The sequence below is a fragment of the Pituophis catenifer genome, unplaced genomic scaffold (assembly GCF_029215685.1).
Source record: "Pituophis catenifer annectens isolate HBS135680 unplaced genomic scaffold, rPitCat1.0.hap2 SCAF_2, whole genome shotgun sequence".
NCBI classification, from domain to species: Eukaryota; Metazoa; Chordata; class Lepidosauria; order Squamata; family Colubridae; genus Pituophis; species Pituophis catenifer.
Window position 1 is genome coordinate 76,520,209 of NW_027256882.1, and position 27,754 is coordinate 76,547,962.

Genomic DNA, 27,754 nt, shown 5'->3' on the forward strand with positions numbered 1-27,754 from the left:
TGTCAGGCAGGCAGTAAAAGTGATTGAAGCCCAACAAATACTATAATTTCCTAGGAAAGGAATTTTAGCCCACTTTTCTTCTTACTCTAAACTCTAGGACATGACACCATAAAGATACAATTTTGTTGAATTGCTGGAATTTCATGCACAGAACTGAACTGCAGAGGACCACAGCATGCTCAGAACTGTGTTCAGACATGAATTTATTTCACAAATATGTTGTTATTTTCAAAAATGCTATTGCTGGAAGATCAAATTGTGCATAAGCTCATAACCATTTTTTACTTTCAAAATGTTGACATGGCCATTAAGATGTACAATGGAAAAGTCTCCAAGAAGTGAGGTAGATAGCAGAAGTTGAAGTGGCAGATATGGCAAGTGGCAATTTTGGCCAACACTGTGCAGACACATGCTGTGAACTGATTCAAATAAAACTCTCATGCTTATTTTGCACACAGATATTTCATTCAGTCTTGCTAATGTCATTCTTGAGGAATTTAGTAGTGTGTGTTTACTTACCTTGAATTTTCAACAAGAATTACACTGCATCTTCTATACTTTGATACAGTGGTGAAATCCAATTTTTTTTACTACCGGTTTTGTGGGCGTGGCTTGGTGGGCGTGGTCTGGCTTGGTGGGCATGGCTTGGTAGGCGTGGCATGGGGAAGGATACTGCAAAATCTCCATTCCCACCCCATTCCAGGGGAAGGATACTGCAAAATCCCCATTCCCTCCCCACTCCTGGAGGAAGTATATTGCAAAATCTCCATTCCCACCCCACTCTGGGGCCAGCCAGAGGTGGTATTTGTCGGTTTTCCGAACTACTCAAAATTTCTGCTACCGGTTCTCCAGAACCTGCTGGATTTCACCCCTGCTTTGATAGCGCTGGAAATGCATATGAGTTTAACAGGGGAAGCTGGTGGAGCAGGAAAAAGAAGAAGAGGGAGAGAAAGGAGAAGAAATATTCCCCACAATAAATCTGTGGATAAAATATTAGCAGGAGCTAGTCTTTGGCCCATTCATTATATCAGTGAAGTACATGTTATAGAGATATGAATATTAAGCTGTAAGTCTTCAAATTACATCTTTATAAGAAGAGGAACATCTGAGAGTACAATCTTTGAGTTAGATGTGCTGCCTTTGAAATAAGTATCCTAATTATAGCAGTCATAACTGAACATTAATTTAATGAACATCCTCATTTGTTAAGAAAAGCTTGCCACAGAGTATGTATTGCTATTAAAACTACAAATCTCCAAACGAGCAGAGACAGCAATAAGTAGGATAAAACAGGTAGATTAAAAGTAAAATCTGTAATTGAATGCTAACTACCATGGCAAATCATATATTCATTCATACTTCCTTTTTCACTGTTGTATCCACAGACTCTGAAATTGCCCATGAAATAACTGCATTTGTGATGGATTACATGTCCCAGTGACCACATTTTATTTTATAATCTGCATTAAAGCATAAAGATCCTTTTTGATTCTAGTTGACAAGCTTAATAGCAACATAAGGATTAGAATTAAGGATCAAGTAGGAGCAATCCAGAAGACCAACCATTTGATTGAATGTTTGAACATATTTTTAAATTTGAGCACATTTTAATTCTGGCTGGACATTTCTGGTTCAAAGACAACCTACCTATAATCTTTTCTAAATTCTGAAATTATGATATACAGTATACTGAAATGTACAGAACATGTCCATGTCATCTGTAGCTTTTTAGATAGCTGTTTATAGCCATATAAACAGACCTGCACTTATTTATGAGATTATATAGGTTGTATTTGAATGTAATTCAAATCAGAAGTATTGGGAATGAATGTCAGTGACCCTTTGCCTAAATTTATTCTGTCCTGTCTCTCTTCCAACATAGTTCAAGTAAGATCTCAAAACTTCCCTTTATATTAATTCAGTTTAATATGTTTGCTAAATCTTATACTGTACTGTATACTGATCTTTAGTTAGAAATATGCGATTGTCACAACTTGCTGTGATCAATCTAAAAATGGAAGCTTCCAGACTTCTTTTTACAGGCATGCTGGATGGAAAAGGACACAGAATTCTCAATTTTACGACCTTGTAACAATCAAGTAGAGTTCCAAGCATTCCATCTATACAGCTCAGTCCTTAGGAAAGATTGTTGCTAGATAAAATTTTGCAAACTACAATGTTATTTCCTTAGAATAAAAAGCACAAATAGTATAATATATTTTACTTGGACCAGTTAAAGCATTTGCTAATTTCTCCCTCTTTTATAATGGTTAAAGTAAGCCAATGTGGAGTTTTGGACTAGAATTCGGAAGATCCAATTGTTACAGTAGTTCAGGGGTGGGTTCTACTTACCTTTACTACTGGTTCGAACCAGGGGCAACCCACCACTGGTTCATCCCTAGCCGTTGACACTGGTAACTTCAAACTACTCATTGTTTCTCATCCTGACCTATCCCAAAGGGATATTGTAGGAACATCCCAATACAGGTAGTCCTCAATTTAGGACCACAATTGAGCCCTACATTTTTGTTGCTGAGTGAGACATTTAAGTGAATTTTGTCTCACTTTACAACCTTTCTTGCCACAGTTGTTAAGTGAATCAATGCAGTTGTTAAATTAGTAACATGGTTGTTAAGTGAATTTGGCTTCCTCACTGAGTTTGCTTGTCAGAAGGTCACAAAAGGTGATCACATGGCAGCCCTCATAAATGTGAGTCAGTTTCCAAGAACTTGAATTTTTATCATGTGACCATGGAGATGTTGCAATGGTTGAAAATATGAAAAATGGTCATAAGTCACTTTTTTCAGTGCTGTTGTAACTTTGAACGGTCACTATGAACTATTGTAAACTGAGGACTATCTCTATAAGCTGACTTGACTGTGCAGGAAAGATATACAGGTAGTCCTCAAATTATGACCACAATTGAGCCCAAAATTTATGTTGCTAAGTGAAACATTTGTTAAGCCCCATTTTATGACTTTTCTTGCCAGAATTGTTAAGTGAATGTTGCTGAGTGAGACACTTAAGTGAATTTTGCCCCACTTTACAACCTTTCTTGCCACAGTTGTTAAGTGAATCAATACAGTTGTTAAGTTAGTCATATGGTTGTCAAGTGAATCGGGATTCCCCATTGATTTTGCTTGTCAGAAGGTCGCAAAAGCTGATCACATGATCCCTGCAACCGTCGTAAATATGAACCAGTTGCCAAGTGTCCGAATATTGATCATGTGACCATGGGGATGCTGCAACAGTCATAAGTGTGAAAAACGGACATAAGTCACATTTTTCAGTGCTGTTGTACCTTTGAACGGTCACTAAATGAATTGTTGTAAGTGGAGGACTACCTGTAATACATAAATAAGCTACTGTTATTTATTTGTTTTACATTAAGTGGCATGCATTTCTAAACCAACTATCCTACAGTTGAGTTAGATGAAGCAATATCTTTAAGTTTGAAAACTTGACATAAAGATTATTTTTAGTTAAAATGAATTTATGCAGCAAAATAAAACACAAAATTAAGAAACACATTTAAACCCCAAAGAGTTTTCAGAAGCAGCCCTATGTGGAGTGCATTACGATAATTCAACTTCAAAGTAATTGAAGTGTGAAGCTCAGCAGACAGCCAACAAATTAGTTTGCAAATCATAGAGAGTAGTCTGGGTTTCTAACACAGCCTGGAAATTCAATAGCAAGATTAGATATACTAATACCCACATATTGTAAATTGTATCCTTACAGGAGAATATCATCCTACCCAAATGGCTGAACTCTTTTCCTACTGAAGTGTAGTCAATTTTCCCTCATTTAGATGGTCCCCACCTTACTCAGATGCATACTGATCATAGCCACTTGTTCAGGGACTTCCTGTTCTCATCTGGAATGAATAAAAACAACAAAATATACTTAGTCACTTCTTTTAGCATGGCTTTAGTTAGATATTAACATAAGAACTGTGAAGAATCCAATAAGGCATATCTTTTGAAGAATAATGGCAGTTATCAGCAGTATTCTGAAAAACCGTCTTCTAGAAGCCCAGCCGAGCATCCAAAGAGCACTCAACAAGAATAGAATGAGTTGTGTTTTTTTGAACCAGGCAGTTAACAGATGGTGAGTTTGGTAGCTTGTTTCCTTGTAACGGTTTCAACTTGGTTTGAAATAAGGTACAGAGAGATTTAAATTACCTACATCCAGAGTGTCAAACTCGATTTCATTGAGGGCTGCATCAGGGTTGTGTTTGATCTTGGAGGGGCCAGGTGGGTGTGGCCAGGGTGAGCGTGGCCAGCTTGATGTCACTCGGGGGACGCCTGTGGTGGCCTGAGCACTCTGCCAGTGAAAACAGGCTCCCAAGCTCGGTTTTCGATTGCGACGGACTCCTGCAACCCTCTACCAGCGAAAACAGAACTCAAGACGGCTGCATGTAGCCTTCCTGAGCTCTATTTTCACTGGCAGTGATGAAAGAAGAACCAGGCTGGGCCAGCGGGCCAGTTCTAAGCACCCCGGGGCCAGATCCGGCCCCTGGACCATGAGTTTGACGCCCCTGACCTACATAATTTGAAGATGTTTGAAGCAAAACATTCTATTAAGTGATTTATCTTTAAAAGACAGGTTGGAATTGGCCAATGATTCATCAAAGCACCCTAATCAAGGATAGCTTTTCTGGATGGGAACTAACAATAGTCTCTTTTACACAAAGACAATATTTCCCTTCTCTTCAAAAAAAGATTATTCCTACTTTTGTACCTATCAAGAGTCTGATTCAAGAGAACAAACTTCTCATCTGCATACTTGAATGCTATTAAGATTTAAGACAATCACATTGTTAGGAAAGTGAAAATGATAACATGTCATTCCCTTAGTTGCCTCATCAGTTAGTTTTATATTTACTGTCTTTATTCCTGTACACCTACTTTAAATCACTTTATAATCCAATTAACAGAACCTGGTTAATGGTTCATAGATAGTTATATTGTTTAAATGTCTCTTTTCAGGTTGACCTTAAAATATATACCATATCTTCTGAGAATCTGGAATAACTTTTGGCTGCATTGCTGAAAACTAATTTCTACTAAAAATAAATATTGAGCTAAAGTCTGTTATGAGATTACATATTTGATAATCTAGAGTGACAAGGGAAGGTAAAGAATCCTCTAAATATTGTTACAGAGAATACTATGTGGAGTCCTTGAAGCTCTCTGAGCTTGATAGTTTACTTACAGGCAATTTATTATCAGACTAGGTAACATCAGTGCTAGTTTGTTCATTAAGCAAAACCCAAACTCACTAGCATTGATGAAGCTACCTAGTTGGGTAATGAAATGTCTGCAAGCAAACCAGCAAGCTCAGAGAGAACCAGGGGCTCCAGAAATCAATCCTGAACTACATATATTCTGTTCTATTCTATTCTATTCTATTCTATTCTATTCTATTCTATTCTATTCTATTCTATTCTATTCTATTCTATTCTATTCTATTCTATTCTATTCTATTCGTGAGAGCATAGTATTGTTCATGAATTAAGAAATAACAGTATAATAATATAATATAATATAATAATATAATATAATAATATAATATAATATAATATAATATAATATAATATAATATAATATAATATAATATAATATAATATAATATAATATAATATAATATAATATAATATATAATTTATATAAGTCAGAATTAGAATCTATACCTTACTACGGTATGTTATCAAGTCGATCTGTAAATATTACCCAAAATAGCATACTACCATATAAATAAGTTTCTAAATAAAAGCATCAGAGTAATTTATTTTCAGAATATTCCATCCATGAGGGATTGTATATAATCTAAGCAAATTTGAAAGGTAAAGAATCAGAAACCACTATATTGCTTAATATGGCTGTAGGGCGGCCCTTTGAAGCCCCATGGCAAGAGTTTAAACAGTTTTTTTCCCCTCTAGCCATCAGCTGGGACTCAGGAGGCAGCAATAAATTGGGGGTAGGGCCAAATAAAAGGTAAGAATAACGCGGGGGGGGGGCGGGAGGGGGCAGAACCGGTTCGGTGATGTCATATCGTCACCACTACCGGCTCGGGAGAACTGGGCTGAACTGGGAGGAACCCATCACTGACCCAATTATGTTAATTAACCATTTGATACTGATTATAAATAATATTTTTGTTTGGCTCGAAAGTGACCCTAATTTTTTTAGGTTTAATAATGTTTCTAACTTTAGGAAAGAATATATGGTTAAAGTATTTCAAAATTCAACTGCATTGCCAGCAGACTTTGGGTGGCATATAAAACTAAAAAACCATAAAAACAGATACAACATAAAACCACACATACATCCCAGACTATAATAATCATAAACAACATAAAGTTTGGTCTAAAGGTTAAAGCATCAGGCCAAGAACCAGCAGACAGTGAGTTCTAGTCCCATTAGGGATAAAAGCTGGCTGGGTGACTTTGGACCAGTCTCTCTCTCTCTCTCAGCCTAACCCACGTCATAGGATTATTATGGAGAAAATAGGAGAAAGAAGAACCAGGGGTGAAATTCTCCCAGATCGGACCGGATCGCCTGATCTGGTAGCAATTTTTCCCTGTGGTTTGGCGATCCAGTAGCGCCCGGGTGTCATTACTTCCTGGTTTTAACCAGGAAGTAATTTTTTTTTACCTTCTGCGCATACGCGGCGCGTGTGCTTCTAAACCGGTAAGGAAGGTAAGTAGATTTCACCCCTGGGAAGAACTATTAGGTATGTTTGCTGCCTTGAGTTATTTATAAAAATAATAAAAGATAGGATTAAAAAAAAAATAAAGATACCCTCTCACAAATATAATAAAAAATACAAAATATATTAACAGCACTGGGACCAAAGCCAGTTTTAAGAGCTTTCCAGAACCCTAGGAGAGTGGGTGCAGTTTGTATCTGTGGGAGGAGGCTGTTCCATGCCTCCACAGCTGTGGAGGCTGTGACAGAGAAGGCATGCTAGCTACCTTAGTCCCACTAGATGACAACACACACCTAACTCTACAACAACATAAGGTATTATATAGGCCATTAACAATTGCATTACATAAACAAACTTTATGAGATCATCCAATATATTTATTCAGTATTGCCAAGTGAGATGAATATAATATCAAAAATTGAAGTTTTATGTAGCGGATCCATTTTAAAACCGGAGTATGTGGGGTTTGATCTGCAAATGATTTCAGCTGTCAATTTTAGTTTGGCTAATTCTGTTCCCTACCACAGGTATGATGGGTGAGGGAGAGAATTCAGCAACAGAAAATTCCACGTTTGGCACTATATTCCTCAGAATCCCTCAGAATCTCTACAGCTCCCTCAGACTTTACATGTAAGAGTTGCTTGCTCCAGCAATAACTGGGAATAGAAGAGAGCATTATCATCATCTTTATTAGGCTTTTAATCAAGCTTCAGTGTAGAAAGGAAAATAAACAGATCAGGAACATATTTCCATAATGAACCAGCTATTAAAGCATGTAATTAGAGGATTATTATTAGTATTAAAGTATTTGATATAATAGCTTTTAACAGGAGCCTTGGGATGGAAGAAGAAATACAATCAACTGCTTCACTTTTCTGTTTTGTATAGCCTTTATAAAAATAGCTATAGCAATAATCTAAGCCATGCCAGAATACTCTTTTCAATATTTTTGGAATTGCAATATCAGTACCTCTTATGCACTGTAGTGGAAAGAGGTTCAGCTCTAACCATATCAAATGGTCAGATTTAGGATAGGTATGCTTCCATAGGTATGAACCATCACTGCTTCCATAGGCTAAGTAGCAGTCAGGTGCTGCTAATCAAGTGCCCTTGATCTATTGATCATCACCAAATGACTTTCTCTATAAAAGCTGACGTTTTAGGAGTTCGTTGAGCACCAGCAGTTTAGATGTGTCTTAACACAATGTCAAAGAGGAAAGACATCAGCAATGATCATAGAGGAACAATTATTGCTGCCAGCAAGCTGAGAAGGTTTATAAGGCCATTTCCAGACAATTTAAAATTCATCATTCTATAGTGAGGAAGATTATTCACAAATGGAAAATTTTCAATATAGTTTCCAATCTTCCCAGGAGTGGAGTGGACATCCTAGCAAATTCACACCAAGGTCAGACTGTGCAATGCTGAGAGAAATTGCAAAACATCCAAGAGTTACACCTCAGACTCTACAGGTCTCAGTTATCATGTTAAATGTTAAAGTTTATGACAGTACAATTAGAAAAAGACTGAACAAGTATGGTTTGTTGGAAGGGTTGTTAGGAGAAAGCCTCTTCTCTCTAAAAATGACATGGTGGCGTGGCTTAGGTTTGCAAAGTTGCATCTGAACAAATCAAAAGACTTCTGGAACAATGTCCTTTGGACAGATGAGACCAAAGGGAAGGTGTCTGGCCATAATGCACAGTGCCACATTTGGTGAAAATGAAACACAGCATATCAGCACAAATATCTTGTACTAACCATCTAGCACAGTGATGGAGAGGTGATGATTTATGCTTGTTTTGCAGCCACAGGACCTGGGCACCTCACAGTCATTCATTTGACCATAAACTTCTCTGCATACCAAAGTATTCTAGAGTCAAATGTGAGGCCACCTATCTTACAGCTAAAGTTTGGCCGACACTGGATCATGCAAAAGGACAGTGATTCCAAGCACACAGCAAATCTACAACAGAATGATTGAAAATGAAAAGAATCAAGGTGTTGCAATGGCCCAGTCACAGTCCAGATTGAATTGCTGTGGAGAGACTTCAAGAGAGCTGTGCATAAACAAATGCCCACATGCCTCCATGAACTAAAGCAATGTTGTAAAGAAGAGTGGGCCAAAATTCCTCCACCATGATATGAGAGAGTCATATAGAAAACTATTACTTCAAATTATTCTATAAGCTATTGAATTATAAGAAGTATTTATTTTTTCCACACATGGCTTCTCATTTTGGCTTTTCTTTTGTAAAATAAATGATGACATGATGTAATATCATGTTGCTGTTCATCTGAGGTTGTATTTTATTTACTTTTGCTGAGCACATTGTAAACCGCCCTGAGTCTCCGGAGAAGGGCGGCATATAAATCAAATTAAAAAAAAAAAAAACTTTTAAGAACTGCTAAGCACCAGACGATTTTTACTATGTCCTGACTTGTAAAACCAGAGAACTCAAAGAGAGTGGACTTTCTTTTCCACATGACTGTGTTTGGATGCTGTATAAAATAGGCAGTTAATGCTCTACAGCACGGGTGTCAAAACTCGCAATGACATGTTATTGTCACGTGACGTATTGCAACTTTTTTTTTCTCTTTTGCTAAAATGGGAGTGTGGGTGGCCAGCCCGTGATGCATCTGATATACGGGCCGCGAATTTGATACCCCTGCTCTACAGGCATTTAGTTTGTATCACAAAGATCTTTTGGAATGGTGATCATACCTTGATGACTTGGTGACTTTGTTTTGTTGTTAAGAACCAAGGAGTAGGAGTTGCGATAAATGTCCAGGGTGGTTGTTGGTTGGAGTAAAATTGCTACTGTTCTGTTCTGGGTTATATGTCCTACTTCTCTCAGCTTTAAAGATCCAGAAGGGGTCAGACCTACATTAGTGAAAGTACTAGGTAGACTCCTGAGACCAGAACAGTTAATTAGGTGAGCAGATGCTTGTGTAATTGCACATAGCATCATCAATTAATGGAAAAACATTGATTTATTCAGGGCATTTCAGGTAGACTCTTAGTAAATATGGGAGAAAAATACTGTCCAGAACAACTTTTTCCTTCAGAATTTCTAGCATGGCATCCCACCCCCATTTTTTCTGAGGAACTTCTTGAAATCTGCTTGATTAACATGAGTAGTAAATATTCAGTTAAGCTGGTAGATCATATCTTGATATTATTTACTTATTCATTGCAATTATATCCTTCCTTTCTTCAGGAGTTCAAGAAATATACTATAGCATTTCTTTTTTCTTTATAGCAACCATCTTGAATTGTATTTGTATTAGAGATGGTGATTGTCTAAAATTTATCCAGACCTTGAATCCAAACTCTTATCCATGATTTCACAGTAGATTTTAAGTTTCTGAGTTAACATGTTCACTTTTCTTTTAGAATTGCTAATTCTTTTTTTTAGAATAACATTCTAAATTTGTAACAATTAAGAATTAATTTTCGACTGATTAATTGTTCTGTCAGGAAATTTCTCCTTAGTTCTAGGTTGCTTCTCTCCTTGATTAGTTTCCATCCATTGCTTCTTGCCCTGCCTTCAGGTGCTTTGGAGAATAGCTTGAGTCCCTCTTCTTTGTGGCAGCCCCTGAGATATTGGAACACTGCTATCATGTCACCCCGAGTCCTTCTTTTCATCAGATTAGACGTACCTAGTTCCAGCAACCATTCTTTATATATTTTAGCCTCCAGTCCCTTAATCATCTTTGTTGCTCTTCTCCAATGCACTTGTTAGATTTACTGTGTGTGCCAGTTCTATTAGTTAAGATTAGATACAAACATAGCAATGTCTTTTTCTCCTCCTTTTTCCAAGAAATGAATTAAGCAGCAGGACAAATCAACAATTCTTTGCTAGGCCATTTTTAGCATTGATTTTTCGCAGATGTCAGGCTATTGGTGCTTCCTATTGGTCCTTGGGGAGGACAAGTTGGCACCTTCTGTCTTGTAGCTTTGCTTTGCGTAGTGCAGGCAATGTACAGCATGAAGCTGCCAACTGTTCCACCTTGTCCAGCAGCCTTACCTCTTTTCTCTGGTGGGACCCTATTTATAGAATGCTCTCCATAGAGAAGTGCCACATTAAACAGCACTACCTGAAAACCTTCAGTGGTATCCTAATTGTATACTAATCCATATTGTTTACATGCTGGTTTCAAGTTCATATGGTGTCTTTATTTTTGTTTGTCTCAATTTGACTGGATATGTTTTAACTTGAATTACACAGGTATATGAAAACAATTGGGACCAGAATTTCCATTGCTAAGCAAGGCAGTTGTTAAATGAACAGAATGCGATTTTATAACCTTTTATGCCATGGTTCTTAAGCAAAAAGCTGGAGTTATTAAGGGAATCACATGGTTGTTAGGTAAATCTAGTTTCCTTTATTGAGTCTGCTTGTCAGTCTGGGAATATCGCAAGTGGCAACCAGGTGACCCCAGGCCTCTGCATCCATTGTAAATATATGCTGATTGCCAAATGCCCAAATTTTGCATCTGAGCGTGGGAATGATGCAACAGTTATAAGTGTGAGGACCAGTAATAAGCAGGGGTGGGTTCTAAATTTTTTTTACTACTGGTTCTGAGGGTGTGGCTTGGAGGTTATGTGACTAGGTGGGCATGGCTAGCTGGTCAGAGTCATTTCTGGAAGGTCCTCGCACTTACGACCAGTCCTCGCACTTACGACCCGACTCATTTGTTTGCTTTTAACACTGATCAGCTGTAGGACAGCTCTTTGAAGCCTCGTAAACAGTTTTTTTCCCCCTAGTCATCAGCTGGGACTCAAGAGGCAGCAATAGATTGGGGGTGGGACCAAATAAAAGGTAAGAATAACGTGGGAGGGTGGGGGGGGAGAACCGGTTCGGTGACGTCATATCGTCACCGCTACCGGCTCGGCCGAACTGGACCGAACCGGGAGGAACCCACCACTGGTAATAAGACACATTTTTCCAAGACATTGTAATTTCAAATGAATGGCTTGTAAGAGAGGACCAACTTTAATATACTTTGTGTGTGTGTGTGTGTGTGTGTGTGTGTGTGTGTTTACTTTAGCTGCCCAGACAGCTTTTGCTTTGTGGTAAGGCAAAAGAGATGGTGCTTTTCAATTATAGATTGAAGACTCTAGATTTTGCTAGAGTCTTACTAGATATCAAGCGTTCTCCTTGTTTAATGACATTTTGGAAGATGTTAAAGTCTGGAGAGCTTTTGCCAATACCATGCTGATTCCAAACACATGGAAAGAGGCCTATATAACCCTGATCCCCAAAGAAGATTCGGATATAACTCAAATTAAAAACTATAGACCGATTTCGTTACTAAACGCAGACTATAAAATCTTCGCATCAATAATTGCGGAAAGATTAAAAAGCTTTTTAAATGAATTCATTTATCCAGATCAGAATGGGTTTTTACCAAAAAGTCAAATAAAAAATAATATTAGAATAATCATGGATGTACTAGAATATTACAAAATACATTATGAAAAACAACTAGCATTAATATTCCTGGACGCGCAGAAAGCGTTCGACAATATAAATTGGCAATTTATGTTGCAACAATTAAATTTTATGGAATTTGGTGGAAAAGTTAGGAATATGATTAAAGCAATTTACACTCAACAGAACACAAAAGTATTGGTTAATGGAGATGTAACCGAAAGCTTTAGCATACAAAAAGGAGCAAGGCAAGGTTGTCTCCTCTCTCATTATTATTCATTTTAACATTAGAGGTATTGACAAGGAACATAAGGAAAGATACAGAGATAAAAGGAATGGAAATTAGAAATGAAAAGTACAAATTCCGAGCTTTTGCTGATGATTTAGTGTTTATATTAGAAGAACCCATAGAAACTGATATTAGTTAAAAATTTCACCAACAAACAGAAAAAGGAATTGACAGAGAAAATTGACCTACAGATAGAAAAAAAGGTTAAATACCTTGGTATTTTCTTAACAGCTAGGTGTGAGACAATCAAAGAGGACAACTATACAAAGCTGATACAACAAATTAAAATAGATTTGGAAAGGTGGAAGAATGTACAGTTATCGATGATCGGGAGAATTGCGGTGGTGAAAATGAACGTACTACCAAAACTATTCTTTCTATTTCAAATCATACCAATAAAATTAGAAAAGAATTTTTTTGATTAACTAAATAAAATGACTCTGCAATATATTTGGCAAGGGAAAAATTGAGAATAAAATTGAAAGTATTACAGGATTCTAGGAATAAGGGTGGTTTTGGGTTCCCAGACTGGGAATTATATTACCAGGCTGCAGCTCTCACCTGGCTAAAAGATTGGGTAAACTTGAATAACAGAAGACTATTATTACTAGAAAGGCACAATTTACAATTAGGCTGGCATGCCTTTCTCTGGTATGGCAGAAATATGGCGCACAAATATTCCCAGAGGCATTATGTGAGGAACGTGTTACTGGACATTTGGAAAAAATTAAACTACAACACTATAGGGAAGTACTAGTCTGGCTCTCTCCAATGGATCCAATAATATGTCCAGATCTTATAAATTGGGGGGAAATTGTATGTTACAAGGACATTTTAGATGAAAAGGGGGTTCTTAAATCTAGAAAACAATTTGCAGAAGCATAGGTTGGACTTATCTTGGTGGCTGTATTTGCAGATCTGAAAGCAAGGCACGAAAAAGATGTTAAATTATGGGGTGTAAACAAAGAACAAACAGCATTGGACAAAATTTTAATGGGGACAGATGAAAAATTGATTTAAAAATATATAATTATTTACTGAACTATAAAATGGAGGAAGAGATAGTTAAAGAAACAACGATTGCCTGGGCAAGGAATTTCAGATACAACATAGAATTGGAAAAATGGATAAAAATTTGGGAAAGAAGCTACAAACTGATGATGGCCATGACATATAAAGAAAACTTTTACAAAACGTTTTACAGGTGGTACTTGCCGCCAGCAAGATTGGCTAAAATGTATAAGAACTCCTCCGCCAATTGTTGGAAATGCAACCAGACTCCAGGATTATACTACCACATGTGGTAGACATATAAGAAAGCAAGGAGTTACTGGGAAAAAATTCATAAATGGCTAGAAATAATAACTGAGCAACATATTGAGTTCAAATCAGAAATGTGCCTCTTAGGTATATTGTCAGAAAGTTATGACAAAGCAACCATCTACTTAGTGTTACATAAATTGATAGCAGCTAGAATTACATATGCTAAATATTGGAAAAATGTGAACACCCCACTGGATGATGACATAATTAGGAAAATTTGGGATTGTGCAGAAATGGACAGATTAACTTTAAAAATTAAAGATAAAGAAGACTCGAAATATTACAGGATATGGAATATATTTTACAAATGGATAGAGACAAGAGGTAGAAATGAGTGGGAAGTTTATGAATGTCAGTAAAACAAAGATGTATAAAACTATGGATATAATATGGAAAAATTTGTAAATAAGCTAATGTAAGTAGAAATTTAGTTGACGTTTTCTTTTATTTCCTTTTTTGTTGTTGTATTGTTGCAATTACTGTTAACATAGTGCAGTTATAGTTATTAGCATGTATGTTATTTATCATTGATCTCTTTCTGGTTGTGCTTTCTTTGCATTGTTATCCTGACATGGCATTGTCTTTTCAATAAAATAAATGAATAAATAAAAAGTCTAGAGAGCTTTGCCAATACCATGCTGATTGTTATGTGCTCTTCTCTTGCTCTCAAATTATTTTTAAATGGATTATTTATTTATTCATTTAAAATATTTCTATGGCTGCCCCTCTTAAAACTTAACTCTGGGTAGCTCACAGCCAAAGAAGAAAAACAATATGTATGAACAGCAACAACAGGAAACGATAAAACCATAAACAGAAAAACCTGGCACCACAATCAAATTTTCCCAATGTAGCCCACAAATCTCTCTTCCAGCTTTGATATCATTGGGGAATAAGCCAGATCTTTCGAAGGCTTTCTGGAAGATTAAAAGCATGGAGAACTATTTGATCACAAGGGGAAGAGTGTTCCACAGGGCAGGGGCTGTGACAGAAAAGGTACGCTTCCTTGTCATCTTATGCAAGATAGCATCATCTAAAGGACTTGGAGAATGCCTAATCTACCCAATTTCAGGCAGAAGGAATCCAACATTTATTTGCTCATTTACAATTCCTAACAATTCCAAAAGGAGAGCTTCTTTCTGAACCAAATTTCTGCATCAGAACAAGTCCAGATGGGGAATTCTTTTAGAATTGCAGTATAGGAGGTTATTTTAAGGTTAAAAATCATTGACTGGTTTTCTCTTTCATTCTATTAAATGAAGGTAGGCATACTCATGACCTTTAATGTCTAGCCACAGAGCCTAGCATCAAGAAAATACTTGCACTAATTGCTGCAATATGTGGCAAAGCAGTAATAATGTGTGTGTCCCTGCTTATTTTCATTATGTGCATTCTTTCTCTTGAGTATTTGTTGCAGTATCTGTTTTTGATCATTACTTGTACCATGTCATGAATTGTTTGAAAAAAATATTTCCATTTGCAGTGCAGGCCTTAGGCATATCTTATGGGTTAATCATTTCTTCACAGGCAGAAATCACCCTAACTCACTTCTGGGCTCCTGAGCTGATCCAGCCACTTTCCCCTCCCCAGAGATATTCATCTACTGTATGCAAAGGATAAAATGAATGTGTTGTTGGCTTTGCCAATAGCAGTCACTGCTTTTAGGAAGAAATCACCAGATAAATGCAAAAATATATAATTAAAAGCATGCACAGTGTGACACAGCATTCCTTATTGGACAACTGGGGGAAATAACTGGTATTCTCAGTGGTTTGAATGGTGGCAATAGAGATGACCATGGGTTTCAATCAGCTTTTGAGGGACGAGGAAATGAGAATATGGATGTGTGCCCATTTCTTTGGTTCTGTTTATGCCATTTGAAGAAGGAGAGGAATTTTGAGAGTCTTGATTAAGAGCGTAACCTAATGAAAACCATTAGATAGTTAATTTTATTGCTATGATATATACTTCCCTTTCCAGGTCTGTTCATTTATCTTTCTTGACTGTCTCTTTTTCAACTCTCATTGAACTATGGTGGTGCAGTGGTTAGAATACAGTACTGCAGGCTACTTCTGCTGACTGCTGATAGCCAGCAGTTTGCACTGGTAGCGCAGCAGACTGAAGCACTGTTATTAACATCAGCTGCTTGCAATTACTGCAAGTTCAAATCTCACCAGGCTCAAGGTTGACTCAGCCTTCCATCCTTTCCAAGGTAGGTAAAATGAGGACCCAGATTGTGGGGGCAATATGCTGACTTTGTATAAATATACAAAAGTATGAAGGCTATTGCTTAACGCATTGTAAGCCGCCCTGAGTCTTCGGAAAAGGGCGGCATATAAATCAAATAATAAAAAAAAATCTCACTGGCTTAAGGTTGACTCAGCCTTCCATCCTTTTGAGGTCGGTAAAATGAGGACCCAAATTGTTGGGGGAAATATTATGCTGACTCTGTAAACTGCTTAGACAGGGCTGTAAAGCACTGTGAAGCAGTATATAAATCTAAGTGCTGTTGCTATTATAGCATGGCAGAAAGAGAGAGAATGACAAAAAATGGTCACTGGCAAATGTTAACAGTTTGTTTCCAGGCTCTGGGATAATTGAGGCTCGGCTGCTATGTGTTTTAGTTTTAGTTTTATATTCTATATTTGTGTCTTTTTATTTTATTGTAAGCCACCTAGAATCATGGGTAGCTCTATAAATTGATTGATTGATTGGTTGATTGGTTGATTGATTGATTGATTGATTGAATGAATGAATGAATTTCTTGTGTGAGAGAAAAATAAAAATAGAGGAAGTGTTTCAACTCTAGTTGACCTTATAGAAGAAAACAGTGTGTCTCCTGGCACCTATACAAAAAGGAATTTAAGGAATTCATTAAGTAATTCTTCTTATTTATTGTACTTGCAATAAATAAAATGTAATATGTTGGATGATTTTTCCACCAAATTACAAAAGACCCTTAAACCTCTTGTCTTATTTTCTGTAAGAAATATTTCTGCACTCTACTTGCAAAATAGATGTAAAACAATACAACTAACTTGCTAAAAAAAGCTCCATTGATTGCATTGTTGTGCTGTCAGGAATGATGTTAAGATAATGCTGTCTTCTTATTATCCAGCCTTCTCTCAATAAGCACAGAGTCTTGCAATCTTGACCTACTATTTAGTCAGCAGTGTAGACTTAAACCTATTGGCTGGCTTGGAGCTATAGAGAAGTTCCTTTTAGAGTGAATCTGCACCCCTTCACAGATCGTTGAGGTAAATATTTGGTGGTTAATTGCAATAATCCCAACAGGATCAGACACAGCAGCTGCAATCTCTTGATCAATGCCACCAATCATCTTTTTAAATAAATTGTTATATTTTCATTAAGAATTCTTTAAAAGGGGGAAAAAGAGAAGACAAAAACAGATAAAAAAGAAAGCACGAAGTGAATAAACAGCACTTTTATAAGCATAATAGAATTAAATAAGAATGTTCAATATTGCACTAATTAATTTTACATAACTGAATGTATTTTAAAAACACATCATTGTTAAAATCCTAATAGTATATAAATATCAACAGAATAATTGTCTAAAATCTAGATTAAGGGTGGAAATCACACATTTCTGTACATGCAATAGATTTGTCCTTATTTAACAGATCATTTAACAGAGAACACAAATTTTGGATGTGATATGTGTGAATGTGTGTGTGTGTGAGAGAGAGAGAGAGAGGGAGAGAGAGAATTATAAATCCCCAAAAATTTGATTCTGTGTCAGATTTGCTTTTCAAACATGAAGTTATTTTGGATATCAAAGCAAACTCCCATAAACTATTCTTCTGAGGAATTATAGGTGTTTTCCGATACAAACCATAAAATGTCTTTGCAGCAGTTACTATGTGTAAAGCTAGTTTCTGGGCATGTAAGATTTAGTAGGAGTTTTTAAAATAAGTTGGAAAGGAAATTTAGCTTTTGGAATTTGTCTCCTTCTATTATAAATCTTTTTTTCAAAATTGCTGAGCATTACAACATAGCCACTAAATAGGAAAAGCGATCCAGCCTGATTGTTATGTTTCCAACAATTTTTAAAAATGAACTGTCCATTTTATCAATCAATAATGGAGTGATTTCCAGCAGTAAAAATTCCTATATCAGTTTTTTCTAAGTATGATATTCAGTATAAAAGTAATGTTTTTTTTTTTTTCTTGAAGCCCTCATTGCTGTAATGGGTATCGTATTCACTAGGAGTAATGGTATGTGAGAATGATCTTGGGAGATGGGGGAAGTGCCACAGAAGAACAGCTGGATAGGAGGCAGCTTTGCCTGTAAAAGAAATCTGGGCATGGCAAATATCTCTGAAGGGATATTCTCTAGTTTCTTGGTCTTTAAAGGCAACAGGGGAGAAATATACTTTCAGACTTTCAAGATTCTGCTAATGTAATCTTATAATAAAGTAGAATTAGTCCATCTGGTTGTGCTTTCTGTATGGATTACCTTGCCTGGATTACCTTACTAGGCTGACACTATTTTTTGGTTTTGAGGTTGGAATTTTAGTATAACAAGGATGTTTGTTATAGTATAACAAAGATTATTATGATTAGGAGACTGGAGATTAAAACATATGAAGAATGGTTGCAGGAATTGGGTATGACTTAACGAAAAGATGGATTGGGGTGACATGATAGCAGTGTTCCAATATCCAAGGGGCTGCCACAAAGAAGAGGGGGTCAAGCTATGCTCCAAAGCATCCGAGGGCAGGACAAGAAACAATGGATGAAAACTAATTAAGGAGACAAGCAACCTAGAACTAAGGAGAAATTTCCTGACAGAAATTTCCTGACACAATTAATAAATGAAATGACTTGCCTCCAGAAGTTGTGGGTGCTCCAACTCTGGAAGTTTTTAAGAAGAGAGTGGACAATCATTTGTTTGAAATAGTTTAGGGCTTCTTGCCTGAGTAGTGGGTTAGATTAGAAGACCTCCAAGGTTCCTTCCAATTCTGTTATTCTGTTATAGTTACAGATACTATGGATCACAGGTAACAATAATAGTGAGAAGAATTTGGACAGGTTTTGATCTCATCGTAAGGTTTTTGAATAACCAAATAATGTCACAACTAAGATACAGTATCTATCTATTTATTTGCATCCTGCCTAATCACCAAAGAAGATGGTGTTTTATGATGGCAAACTTAATTCAGCAATTCTGGACAAAGAAGAAAGAACTGCAGCTGTCACATTATATAGCAAGAAATTAATCTTCACTTTTTTATCCTAGAAATTGGATGAAAATTTTCCATCAAAAGTCAGAGAACAACATATGCATTGTCCTCATGTTGCATGTGGAAGGATAGAGCATGTGAAACCTAATCATCATGGGAAAAATCCCATGGATAACTATTTGGAGAAAATCTTATGGATAACTATTTGAATAAATATTTTTCTGTGTAAGTTGGAATTTCTCTTAAGTATTCAAACATGTTTTGTGGATTGGATCCATTGATTGTTCATGGATCCATTTTGGTTTCATAGTAACTAGTCTAGGATAATGTGAATATTACTATAAGAGAGAACTTCTTGCAGCTACACGTGCACCTAGCCAAAACTCACATTAGACACTGACAAAAAGTTGCCATCATCAAAGTGTCAAGAACTCACTCTGAAAATTTTAACTTTTAATAGAATTATATACCACTTCACAGTGTTTTACAGCCCTCTTTAAGCAGTTTACAGAGTCAGAATATTGCTCCCAACAATCTGGATCCTCATTTTACCTTCTTTGGAAGGATGGAAAGCTGAGTCAACTTTGAGCCTGGTGAGATTCAAACTGCCAAATTGCAGTCAGCCGGCAGTCAGCAGAAGTAGCCTGCACTCTAACCACTGTGCCACCGTAGGTCACTGTAGCTGTGATCAAATAACAATAATTTAACAGTTAAGAGAAGTATTTTGAAGACAGTATCTCTTAAAAGTAATATTAATTCCATGGAAGATTTTAGTCTCAGTACTTTTAGTTTAAAGACACATTACCAGTTGAGATTAAGTTTTGTGAAAGTGCTTCAATTAATATCATTAAGTGTTGTACCTTATGATTCTTGATGAACTTATCTTTTATTTTATGTACGCTGAGAGCATATGCACCAAGACAAATTCCTTGTGTGTCCAATCACACTTGGCCAATATATAGTAGTTTCAGCTCTGTTGCTATTTCTTTTTGGGGATAATGGAAGAAGACAGCAGAATCACACAATTTGTGCAGCATCAATAATTTACAAAGCTAAAAGAATGGAAGATAGATGCTTGCTATTCTTCAATGTTTTGTACAGGAAGATTTAGATGCTTTGCTTAGTTGCTTTATTAGCAGCAGCAGTATTCTATACTATTAAAATAAATATAGGTAGTCCTCGATTTACGACTATAATTGAGCCCAACATTTCTGTTGCTAAGTGAGATGATTGTTAAGTGAGTTTTGCTCCATTTTATGATCTTTCTTGCCACAGTTGTTAAGTGAATCACTACTGTTGTTAAATTAGTAATATCGTTGTATTGAAACAAACAAAATGTTAAAAAGTTATGATATTTATAATTATGTAAGTATACATAATATACTTACTTATATTAAAATAACCAAAATATCCCTCAAGGCATGTCATAACTGTTGAGCACCCCTAATGCTTGGAAATTGAAAGTTGCTTGTGAGAAGGTAACAAAAGGTGAGGATACTTCAACTCATAAATAAGAGTCAGTTGTCAATCGCCTGAATTTGATCATGTGACCCTGGGGATTCTGCAATGGTCCATTGTAACTCCAAATTGTCATTAAACAAACTGTTGTAAGTTGAGGACTTATCTGCATTGCTGAATTCTCCAAATATCACTGAAGCACAAATTCCAATATTTCCTACTTCTGGGCATGTTGACCGTGGCTGCTGGATGAACAGTAACATCTGGAAGGCTACCAGTTCCTTCACCTATTTGGTCAGCTGCACTCTTTGTCCTCAAGATGATTTTTTAACCCGATACCCCGTGAGAAAGGTCTTAGCATTGGATATGTGGTTCCTTTGCAGTCTTGTTTCTTTGCTGGCCTACATTCAGATGACAGCACAGTGTTGCATCATACTGTATACTACTAACTTCAGTGGGTGTTCTGAATATGTGATATGTTTCTAGCATTCAAAATGCATTTAGGTCCATCTCTGCAGCAGAAATTGATTTTGGTAGCAAAATATTCTATACAAGTCAGATATCCCAAATTATATATGATTAGGTGTCAGAAAAGGGCTGAATGGATAAAGTCAGCACACTGCTTTATGCTGATTTTCCAGAGTTATTAAGGATACAATTCTACTCTGCTCCGATAGAATTTTGCTCTATAAAACTTCAATTTTGGTAGTCAGGGCAAATCATATAGAATAGGTGTACGTGCATGAAGTTTCATACTTAAAATTCGTTGCTCAAATTATTTGAGTATTGCTAGATTTACTTTGTGTGTGTGTGTGTGTGTGTGCGTGTGAGAGAGAGTGAGAGAGAAAGAGAGAGAGAGAGATGTAGTCAGAGAAAAAGTGTAACTATATGGGTGTGTGTTTGTAAACATTTGGAACAATAACTGCAGTAGTAATTCTTGGAGTATGTTAAGAGTTTATTTGCTGTGAACATGGTCGATTTAGCAATTTTTAACTATTCAGCAGAAACATCTTTTGATTTTCAAGCTTTCCTTTGCAGCTATAATCTAGTAAAGGAAAACATAACGGGAACAACCACCATAATATTAGAAGATCATCATAATTCTGTATTTGTAGCCAAGTCATAGATGACAGCTTCCTATACCCCATAAGGATAATCCATATGGAGCGGACCATGAATTAAAATGGCATTTGTAAAACAAATGAAAAATACAAGATAGGGCCAATTCCAATTAATTTGTATCCAATGGCACTCACTGTATAATTTTTGGGGAGAGGGGCTTTCTTCTTTAAATAAAAAAAAATACCAATTTTAACTAAGAATTAGTGATCCCTATTGCCTAGCTTCACTCAAATGAAAAATATGTATGTCTTTGGTATTGACTTTTGACAATTTATCTGCAACAAAGAAGTAGAGTTATGCTATTCTATTGCACTCTATTCATGGGGCTCAGGTCCACTTGCAATCTGACACATTATCTTAGTAGGGAGACTGAAGTACATTAATTTCTCAGTATTTCACACAAAACTGACAAAGGTCATAAAGAGTCAGCCAAGGCCCTGTTATAGAATTTAAGAAAATTGGACCTTGGTCACAAGAGTTGTTATGTCTTGAAATATCTGATTATTTTACTTATTTAACCTTGTTATTTAATAATGACTTGTTCTTTTATAAATTTCAGCTGTGTTGGTGTAGAGGAAGATGAGGCACCAGATATTGATATTTATCATTGTCCAAATTGTGAGAAAACCCATGGAAAATCTACTTGTAAGTATATTCCTTTGTCAGATCATTCTCTTGTTCGGAAAACTGACTTTATGGTATTTGCTATCCTGAATATATAAATTTTACTAGAATTTATGGTATCATTTACAAATATTAAAGAAAATGGAAGCTAATCAGGCATTTTAATATTTCGGTGCAAATGTGATATGAGTTGATTCATAGGGATTTGTGTGTATGTGTGCTTGTGGGTGTGTGGAAGAGAGGGAGGGAGGGAGGGAGAGAGGGGGAGAAAGAGAATCAACTTGAATAGAACTGAAAAAGCTTCTTGGATTAGAAGCCAAACGTTTTCAAATAAAAAAGTAAGAAAGTCCAGTTGCCTTTTGGAAAAGAACCTTTGGGACACGTGAATAATCTTATCTATCTGTTTGCCTTAACTGGGAACCACCACAATCAATGCAATATACTTCCAGATAAATATGAATAGGATTGGGCTGCTCATAAGAGTGACTCAATATGGTTAAGATTATATTAATAATAATTTTGTGTTTGACATAATGTAGCAAACTGTTTTGGGCAAGCAATAAGAATATAAGTCTCAACATTTACATCTTCTTTAAAATAGGATTGAAATTGTAAATGCTCTTTCAGAGTGTGAACATCTAAAAGGATTCATGTCAAGGGAATAATTTTCAAATTGAATAAGTTATCTGGGAAAGAAGCATTGTGGCAGAAAATCTCCCTTGTCAATAATGACCTCCTTATAAGAGATAAAATGTTAATTTTCTTTTTTGGTTCCTTGGATGGTTTTCTTCCCTAATAACAGAGCAATACATGTGATTTTTAAAATTATGACTGAAAAATAAACTTCAGTTATTGAATGAATGAATGTGAATCAGCACTTGAAAGATAAGTATGCTAGAAAGAATGAAAAAACAGGTAGATACTATTATATAAAATACTTTTCTTGGATAATTCATTGTACAATTTAAGATTACATCTGTGATAACCCTAGTGATACGTTAAATAAAGAGGGAATAATATGTTAACATTTGGGTGCCCTTTTTTCTATTTTTTCTTTGTCAAAATGGTATGTGGTTTATTATGTGGTACAATTGTACACATAATGTGGTACAATTCTATTAGCTGTGTATCTCAAATATGTTTTACTATTATCGATTGCAGCATATTTTCAGAAATAACAAATTCCACCTATCTTGTTACTTTTGAAAAAAAATCCTCTATACTTTTGATGTTCAAAATAAAAAGTCCTGAACTTTTTTGAAAAGATAACCAACTATACTATTTCAGTGTTAATGACAAGTATAGTGGGGATTATTTTTATAACTGACTTTGCACCAGAGAGAAAGATGAGTGGCTCTTCCTGCAGTGTCACTCAAGGTCTCCTCCCTTGCCAGAGCTGCCTCGCAAACTGGTGCCACAATCAGGAAGGTTCAGGGCCATCAGGAATCAGACTGCCTGCACAAAGCACCAGCTCAAGTGGTACTTATTTGTCTACTTGTACAGAACATGCTTTCAAGCTATTAGATGGATAGAAGCTGTGACGACTGACTGGTAGTGCTAGGGCTCAAACCACTAGAGCTGAGACCATCTCAAGCATCATTCAGCCTCTGAGCCATTGTGTCTCCCAATATTGGGGATTGGAACAGTCTATAAACTTAATGCATACATACATACATAAGCTAATGTTCCAGCATTTGAATGTATGACTCACAACAGATGGCTTCTTTTTGTAAACTGTTTTATACAAATACATTATATAGAAAATCTAAATATGATATATATCTGTTTAAAACTATTTAACCATTAATTGCTTGGCACTTCAGAGGTTAATCGTTGTGCACTAATGAGCACTATGTTTTGAAATATGGCTAAAATATAATTGATGATGATGCTATTTATTCATCATCAGTCCGACTCTTCACAATTCTATGGGCCAAGCCTCTCCACATCTTCCGATATTGCACTGCAAAAAAATTTAATTAGAACTGGGCAATAATTATAACTTTGTTATAACTTTGTCATAACTTCCTCATGGTTGCAAAAGCAATTGAATCTCTGTAAATTGAAGCCAAATATGCAGTTCAAGCACTAAACAACTCCTGGCTCAACACAGTTTGCCACAATCTTGGTACTTCCTGAATCGAGATGTTTAGAATTATTTTGACTACTTTCAGGGAGACTGGAGGCCATTTGGTGTCATGATCTGAAAAAATATAATAACTGAATTTGGCTATAACATTGCTTTGATGAGATTGAAAGAACATTGAACAACATGGCAGGTTTGCAAAAGCATCTCATGTCAGTAAAAATAAGCTTTCTAGGTTATAAATCAAAGCTGAAAGCAACGTTAACATGTTACCATTTTGTACAACCCTTTTATTTCCATTTTATTTGGCCAGGAAACATTTGAGATAAATTTTCATACTATAAAATACAACAACTTTAAATAATATGTCTAAGGATAGGGCTGTGATAGGGCTGTATTACTTTTATTCTTCTCTTTTTCCTAGTACCTTCTGCTATTGGTATCTTATGATTATATTACTTTATGATTTTATGTACACCGAGAACGACTTATGCACTGGAGATAAATTCCTTGAGTGCCCAATCACACTTGGCCAATAAAGAATATTCTAGTCTAGTCTAATACTATAAAAGTCATATTACTAAACCCAAACCTTAGTCTGGATTTGCTCTGAGAATCTACATAGGAAAAAATTCTCACATCTAACTTTGGCACAACAATGCTTTAATCATTCTTTAAAAAACATATCTACGTGTCACAGCCTTCTTCTCATTCCCAATCCATAACTAGTTTAACCAAAGATTTTTTTTCCTGATCCAATATGGAAGCAGTGTTTTCTGTCTAACAAAGCATGCTATATAAATGGTTGTGTCCCTGCAGCTGCAGTAATGACTTGCTCATTCTTTTCAGCTGCCAATCATGTCCCTTTCTGTGCAATGGTTGCCTTTCCTGGCATTTTGGTTAGTGTTGATGGATTTGGATAATGTTGGACGATCATCATCATCATCATCTCATCAGTCATTATCATTATCAATATTGCTACAAATACTAGGAGGCCCCCATCTGTTTAAAGGGATTTACCTATCAGAGGGAACCTATTTTCTCTAGTGATCTTGTGCTACTTTGTCAATAGTTAATAGTTTTAGCCTCTCTGTTGACTATGATGCGCCAAGATCAATAGACAGTACTGTAAACCATGATTTCTCTAAAATGGCCAACCTGCCAGCCAAGACTTCTTCCACTTCCTTTGTTTGACAGGCACTTTGTACTAAGATTGCTACAGAAGCACTTACGTTTTAGAAAAAAGTTCTGACAAATGGCTACAACTCCTGTGTTGGCATATTTAAAATCAATTCACATTCTAAACTTAGCACTTTCAAGAGACACAGGATGAATAAGAAATGAGAATCCCTACCGTAGGAATCTTGAACATAAACTGAATTCTAAACAGGGAGGACAGTCTCGTCGCTATGATTTCTGTAATTACATCTCAACCTAGCCTCTTTCATTAAATCCTGATAAAAGTAATTCTGAAAGATCTGACTTTTTATGGAGGTGGGCAGCCAAGAAGTTGATTCACATCTCAGCCATCTGGCGGAACTTTTGCCCTCCCCAGCCCAGAGGGGAACAATTGGTGAATGTTTTTCCCCACAGCTAATGGCCCCTTTCTATGCCTTAAATGCCGCACAGAAAATTGTGAGGATAGCACTAATCCTCATCTTCATTCTAGTTCCAGTTAGAAAAGATACTGATACATTACTTTCGTGCTATCTCCCAGACTATAGAAAAGCATATTAAATTGATTGTCCTACTATGCTTATATATTGTGTACTTGATTGGCTTGAAGAAGGCTGTGAAGGGCTTCAAATGATGCTCCCTCTTTCATGACATTTTGGCTGGTGTATATAAAAGGATTTGCTTAACATTAAGCAAGAGCTGTGGTGGTGCAGTGGTTAGAATGCAGGCTACTTCTGCTGATTGCCAGCTGCCTGCAATTTGTCAGTTCGAATCTCACCAGGCTCAAGGTTGATTCAGCCTTCCATCCTTCCGAGGTGGGTAAAATGAGGATCCAGATTGTTGAGGGCAATACACTGACTCTGTAAACCACTTAGAGAGGGCTATAAAGCATTGTGAAGGGGTATATAAGTCCAAGTGCTATTGCTATTAGAATGTAGAGGGAAATTAATGTATTTTGGGGGCAAGTCAGAAAAATGTTCTGTCTTCTCATATCTGTCAGCTCACTGTTATTTATTGCAGAATTTTAGGTACAAAAGATAAGGGCTGATTGTTCTTATTATGCAACTTATAGGATTTTTTAAAAAAAATATGATGCAAGAATGTCTGGCACACACTTTCAGTGATGGATGCCTTCCAAATGTCAATATAAAAATAATTTCTTGTGCTTTCTACTTTGCCACTGTAGCCTGCTGGCTTGCTACTTTAGAAAAATGTTTTCCTTATACAACATTAACAGTAATTTTGATTTAATGGTGTTTTGGAAGGCTACTAGTATGTAGAAGAAATATGCATTTGTTAAAAATGTACTTCTTGAATAACTTGGGGAAATCAAAATGCCCCAAGGAAGCCAGAATTGCATATGAATTTTATCATAGAAAACATGATCTAAATTTTCTCTTGAAAGAGGTCTTAATTCATGAGACTTCTGGCAAATATTTTGAGAGCTGGATTGTTAGTGGTTTAACTCTTGAACAAAGTTATGGGACTGTTCGCACATTAGAAAGAGGGACTACAGCTACATGACAAGCATGTTAGGATAATACTCTACATCTTAGCAACCTTTGTTAGCAGCCATAGCAAGATGGTTATTACAAGTTTCCACATTTTTTTTATAGTGAGGACACTAGAGTAATAGTTAAGGCATTGTGTAGTTATCAGGAAGATCTAAGTAGCCATGGAAGCTCATAGGCTGATTTTGGGCCAGTCTCTCACTCCCAGAGTTATTATCAGAAAAACTGAGTGCCTGAAGTTCTACTTTGAGCTTCAGGAAGGAAAAGTGGGATTGAAATCTAATAAATAATCTGACAGATGTCATATTTCATGTTTTACTAGCTAATGTACTTCCACATTTCCTAAATATGTGTTCTTTTTTGTTTAAAAGTTTTCCTCTATTTTAGTATTCATACATGTGTTAACAGATGAGGAAAAACACTGTATCCCTCATGGCTCTTTCATTTGATTCTGTATGTTTCCTAGGCAGAGAATTGCTTTATGAAGGAAAAAAGCAAATTGGATTTAGTAAAGAGATAATTTCCCATATAGTAAATTATTTGACAAAACTGTTAGCAAATTATTATATCAAATGGTGATTTCAATGAAATTTCTTCACAAAAGTTGAGTATGTTTGTTTGTTTGTTTAAAAGATGTGTTTGTCCATCTTATTCATCATAACCCAGGATGGCTTCCAACAGCATACAACCCCCATCCCCTCCTCCAAATCCAACACACACAAAACCATTTCACCAAGGCATCATAACATTTGTATCCCAAATACACATATTCTGAGTTCATCCTATGCCAATGTCTGGGGAAAACACTAG

General features: G+C 36.2%; 1 protein-coding gene across 1 annotated transcript in view; it reads left to right on the plus strand.

Annotated features, from left to right (window-relative positions):
• Positions 1 to 27,754, plus strand: part of PHF2 (PHD finger protein 2) — a 137,354-nt gene that overhangs the window by 49,721 nt on the left and 59,879 nt on the right. The window contains exon 2 of the mRNA XM_070936981.1: positions 22,107 to 22,192. Coding sequence (XP_070793082.1) covers positions 22,107 to 22,192 — 86 coding nt within the window. The remainder of the gene's footprint in view (positions 1 to 22,106; positions 22,193 to 27,754) is intronic.